Source organism: Carlito syrichta, unplaced genomic scaffold (genome assembly GCF_000164805.1).
Source record: "Carlito syrichta isolate Samal-C Ts95f unplaced genomic scaffold, Tarsius_syrichta-2.0.1 Scaffold153563, whole genome shotgun sequence".
NCBI classification, from domain to species: domain Eukaryota; kingdom Metazoa; phylum Chordata; class Mammalia; order Primates; family Tarsiidae; genus Carlito; species Carlito syrichta.
Genome location: NW_007097659.1, coordinates 29,642 through 35,221, shown reverse-complemented (window position 1 = coordinate 35,221; position 5,580 = coordinate 29,642). Strand labels below are relative to the sequence as shown.

At 46.3% G+C, this 5,580-nt stretch overlaps 1 protein-coding gene across 2 annotated transcripts in view; it reads left to right on the top strand.

The window, feature by feature from the left end:
- Positions 1-5,580, top strand: part of ZER1 (zyg-11 related cell cycle regulator) — a 38,427-nt gene that overhangs the window by 22,887 nt on the left and 9,960 nt on the right. For both annotated transcript variants that reach the window (XM_008050618.1, XM_021708884.1), the window contains one exon: positions 4,510-4,725. In XM_008050618.1, the coding sequence (XP_008048809.1) occupies positions 4,510-4,725 (216 nt within the window). The remainder of the gene's footprint in view (positions 1-4,509; positions 4,726-5,580) is intronic.

Below are 5,580 nucleotides of genomic sequence, written 5' to 3'. Positions count from 1 at the left end.
CAGCAGGTCAAGGCTGCAGTGGCCGGGAGTGGCCACTGCATTCCAGTCTGGGCAACAGAGTGAGACCCCAACTCAAAAAAAAAAAATTACTCATAATTCTACCACCCAGAAATAACCACATAGGATATTTATTGTTCTGGATTTCAGTCTATTACACATATATTTAGTAAATAGGATCATTTACACAAACTGTATACAGTTTGATGTGAATTTATACTTCACAGTGTCACATAAATGTGACCATCTCCCATATCAACAAGTACACGTTTACAACAAAAACTTTTTTCATGTCAGATGGGTAATGTGCTGACATTGTAACAAGGTTTGAGAGAGGCACATTTCACACATGAATATCAAGGCCCCATCATCACTTTTGTGAACTACAAAAAGACCCAACGGCGAACATTTTAAAATAACGTTTATTTTCTGATGACAAAAGTTCGATACTTAATGCTTGAAAAAACAAAAAATGGCCAGGCATGGTAGCTCACACCTATAATCCCAGCACTTTGGGAGGCCCAAGTGAGAGGATTGCCTGAGCGCATGTGTTTGAGACCAGTCTGGGCAACTTGGCGAACCCTCATCTCTACAGTAAATCAAAAAAATCAGCCAGGCATGGTGGCACATGCCTGTAGTTCCAGCTACTTGGAAGGCTGAGGCGGAAAGATTGCCTGAGCCCAGCAGGTTGAGGTTGTGGTGGCTATGAGCGTGCCACTGCACTCCAGCCTGGGAGACAGAGTGAGACTCCAACTCAAAAAACAAAAGAAAACAAAAACAAAATAATTCAACTGGGCATGGTGGTTCACTGCTGTAATCCTAGCACTTTGGGAGCCAAGGCAGGAGGATCATTTAAGCCAAGGAGTTTGAGACCAGCCTGGGCAACATTGCAAGACTCTATGATCTATTTTTTTTTTAAATTCAAGTAATACAAGAAGGTATTGACTAGAAAGTGAAAGTCTCTCACAGTCTCATCTCTCCTGCCCCAGATAAAGCTGGTTTTAAGGGTTTTAATAATTGTTAACACCAGTATAGTGTTCAGTGTCCTCATCCAGGGAGAGGCCACTAGGTCTCAGACTCTGCTGGAGTTTACAGGCAGTGGCCAAGCCCTGTCCTCAAAGGGCTACATGTCAGGACTGTGCTCAAGGTATGAGCTGCAGTTTTGAATCTGCCCTCATGTTTGAACATTTGAATCTGCCCTCATGTTTGAACATTTGTCTTTTTGTCTTTTGCTCTCTCAAATAATGCTTTGCTGACTATACTCAATTGATTATCCTAATAATACATTTCTAGACAGAGAATTGCAGGGGCACTGTGCGTGTATTCTTAAAGCATTACCAAATTGTATGACCATGTTCTCCAGGAAGGCCATGGTGGGGACACCGCCTCTGTAGGGAAAAGAATAATACCTCCTTCTCCACTGCCTTGCCAACACCAGACTTTAAAGTGATTGTTCTTTCTATGTGAGATTGACTTTGCCTGATTATAATCAGCCAAAAAGGATGTCTTTTTTGTTTTGTTTTGTTTTTTAGTGAAAAGAAAGAGACAAGTTGGAGACTCCTGAATGGATTAATAAAACTTATCAAATAAATGAAAATTGGCTGGGTGTAGTGGCTCACGCCTGTAATCCCAGCACTTTGGGAGTCAGAGGCAAGAGGATTGCCTGAGCCCAGGGATTCAAGACCACCCTAGGCAACTTGGCAAGACCTTGTCTCTATAATAAATCAGAAAATTAGCCGGGCATGGTGGCACACACCTGTGGTTCCAGCTCCTTGGAAGGCTGAGGCAGAAGGATCACCTGAACCCAGCAGGTAGAGTCTGCAGTGGTAATGAGTGTGCCACTGCACTCCAGCCTGGGCAACAGTGAGACTCTGACTCAAAAATAAATAAATAAATAAATGGAAATTAAAACAACAAGATATCACATTTCATCTCAAGAAACTGGTGATACATAGCATTGACACCCTTTCTACTGGTGAGGGATAAATGGGGCAACCTTTTGGGAGGAGTCAGGGTCTCAATCCGTCACCCAGGTTGGAGAACAGTGGCACAATCATGGCTTGCTGCAACCTTGACCTCCTGGGCTCAATCTTTCTCTCTCAGCCTCCTGAGTAGCTGGGACTACAGGTATGTGCCACCACATCTGGCTAATTTTTAAATTTTTTGTAGAGAAATGAAATCTCCCATTGTTATCCAGTCTGGTCTCCAACTCCTGGGCTCAAGCAATCCCCTAGCCTCAGCCTTCCAAAGTGCTGGTATTCCAGGCGTGAGCCACCACACCCAACTTTGTTTAATTTTTGAACTAGCCATTGTGCAGCTAGAAATGTTCTTACAGGAAAAAGATGTGCATACATCCATCCTTGATTGAGTAAGTAGAAATCAGAGGAAAGCAAAATGGTTTAGGAACAGGGACTTGGAAAAGTAATATATGGTCCATCTACACATTGTAGAGTTCTTGTAGATCCCTGCACCCTGATGGGGAAAGTTGCTTGCTGCCTGTTGTTCAGCGAGGATATGTTTGGGACCAGTATGGATACTATCTTTTTTGTACTTTCTCATGTATAGCAAATATATGTTAATATTTGCATGATGGAAACATCTAGAAAGATGTGCACCAAACTTTTAACAGTGATTACTTTCAGGTAAAGAAATAAAGAACTTTAACTTTCTGCTCAGATAATTATTATTTGAATTTTTCACAGTAAGTATTGCTTTTTTAATTTAAAACCAACTTTTTCTCTAATTAAATTTTTGAAATTAAACTGGGATAAAAGGACAAAAAGTTCATCAAGGGTGATGACATCCTCAAAATTACACAATTAATAAAGTATGGTGCACTTTTCATATCTAACAAGAAAGGGAGGGAGGAAATTAAATTACAAGGAAAATGCTCTGAAAATGTTGTACAAAAATAAACCTGTAGGCCGGTTATGGTGGCTCATGCCTGTAATCCAGCACTTTGGGAGGCCAAAGCAGGAGACTCACTTGAGCCAAGGAGTTCGAGACCAGTCTGGGCAACTTGGCGAGACCTGTTTCTACAATAAATCAAAAAATTAGCTGGTCATGGTGGCGCATGCCTGAAGTCACAGCTACTTGGGAGACGGGACTCAGGAGATTAAGACCGGGGTGAGCCATGGTCGTGCCACTGCACTTGGCCTGGGTGACACAGTGAGACTGTGACTCAAATATAAATAAAATTTTTAAAAGAATGGAACCTGCAGACAGTACTGAGAGAATCGAGAATGTGGAGCCCCCGGAGCAGTCATTACACAGTGGGGGGAGTGTCAACCGGGGTACCTAGCAAAGTTGAAGACATGCACACCTTGTGACCCAGAAGCCCCAGAAGACATGTGTGCTCTAGAAAAGCCCATACCCATGGTTGCCAGGCATAATAACATAGTTCTCAGCAGCCAACCTCTGAGGTCACCAAGCCCCCATCAGCAGTAGAATGGATGAATAAATTGAGGAATCATCATGATGGAATACTATGCTACAATGAAAACGAATACATTTCTGCTGCATAGAACAACCACTGATCTTGCAAATCTGTTCACTCATCCTGATAGAAGAGCAGGGAGAGCCAGGCGCGGTGGTTCACGCCTGTTATCCCAGCACTTTGGGAGGCAAGGGGATTGCCTGAGCCCAAGGGTTTGAGACCAGCCTGTGCAACTTGGTGAGACCTCGTCTCTACAATAAATCAAAAAATTAGCCAGATGTGGTGGTGTGTGCCTTTGCTTCCAGCTACTTGGGAGGCTGTGGCGGAAGGATCGCCTGAGTCCAGCTGGTCGAGGTGGCCATGAGTGTGCCACTGCACTCCCTGGGTGACAGAGTAAGACTCCAACTCAAAAAAAAAAAAAAAACCAGACAGAATGGTTCTCTCTGGTGGGGGGAGAGGCTTATGATTAGAAAGGGACATAGGGAGCCGGGCTTGGTGGCTCAACCTATAATCCCGCACCTTTGGGAGGCTGAAGTGAGTGGATTGCCTGAGCCTGCAGGTTCAAGACCCACCTGGGCAACTTGGCGAGACCTCATCTCTACTATAAATCAAAAAATTAGCTGGGCATGGTAGCGCGCGCCTGTAGTTCCAGCTACTTGGAAGGCTGAGGCGGAAGGATCGCCGGAGGCCAGCAGGTCGAGGCTGCGGTGGCCGGGAGCAGCCACTGCACTCCAGTCTGGGTGACAGAGTGAGACTCCAACTCAAAAAACAACAACAAAAAAAGGGACATAGGGGACTTCTGGGTGCAGACAACATTCTATTTTCTACCCAGGTGGTGGTGACATGGGTGTTCACTTTATAATTATTTGTAAAAGTGTACATTTGTGTTCATGAATCCTTTCTTATGACTACTTCACGTTTAAAAAACGTTTTCTAAAAAGCCTTATAGCCTCCTCTCCCAGAACGCCTTCCTGGACCGCCACAGCTCTGTGTGATCCCAGGCCTCCAGAGAGCCCTGGAGCCCTACTCCCGCGCCCGACCCTGAACGCGCCCGCGTGTCTCCTGTCCTGGCCCAGGTGCAGCGGAACTGCTGCCTGACGCTGTGCAACTTCAGCATCCCCGAGGAGCTGGAATTCCAGTACCGCCGAGTCAACGAGCTGCTGCTGAGCATCCTCAACCCCACGCGGCAGGACGAGTCCATCCAGCGCATCGCTGTGCACCTGTGCAACGCCCTGGTGTGCCAGGTGGACAACGACCACAAGGAGGCCGTGGGCAAGATGGGCTTCGTCGTGGTACGTGCGGGCGGCTGCCATGGCTCTCCCACCAACTCCGTAGTGCCGCCGTTTGAGTGAATCTTGAAGGAGGGCCTGGGGTGGGGAGGAGAGAATGCTGAGGCACGAAGGACTTAGGCTAGATGACAGGAAGAATTTCTCTTTTCTTTTTTTTTGAGTTGGAGTCTCACTCTGTCGCCCAGGCTAGAGTGCAGTGGTACGCTCACGGCCACCCCAGTGTCAACCTGCTGTGCTCTGGCGATTCTTCCACCTCAGCCTTCTGAGTAGCTGGAACTACAGGCACACACTACCACACCCGGCTTATTTTTTTTTTTTTATTGTAGAGACGAGGTCTCACCATGTTGCCCAGACTGGTCTTGAATCCCTGGGCTCAGGCAAGCCTCTCACCTCTACCTCCCAAAGTGCTGGGAATACAAGTGGAGCCACAGTGCCCAGTCCAAATTTCTTTCTTTCTTTTTTTTCTAAGTATTAATCTGTCACCCAAGCTGTAGCGCAACAGCACAATTATGCTTCACTGCAGCCTCGAACTCCTGGACGTAAGCAATCCTCCTGCTCAGACTCCCAAATAGCTGGGACTGCAGGCGTGTGCCATCACGCCTGGCTAATTTTTTATTTTTTTTAGAGATGAGGTCTTGCTGTGTTGTCCAGGCTGATCTTGAACTCCTGGCCTCAAACATTCCTCCCACCTCAGTCTCCAAAGTGCTAGGATTACAGATGTGAGCCACCACACCCAGCCAGGAAGAATTTCTTTTCTTTTTTTTTTTTTGAGTTGGAGTCTCACTCTGTCTCCCAGATTGGAGTGCAGTGACCGCTCCCGGCCACCGCAGCCTCGACCTGCTGGCCTCCGGCGATCCT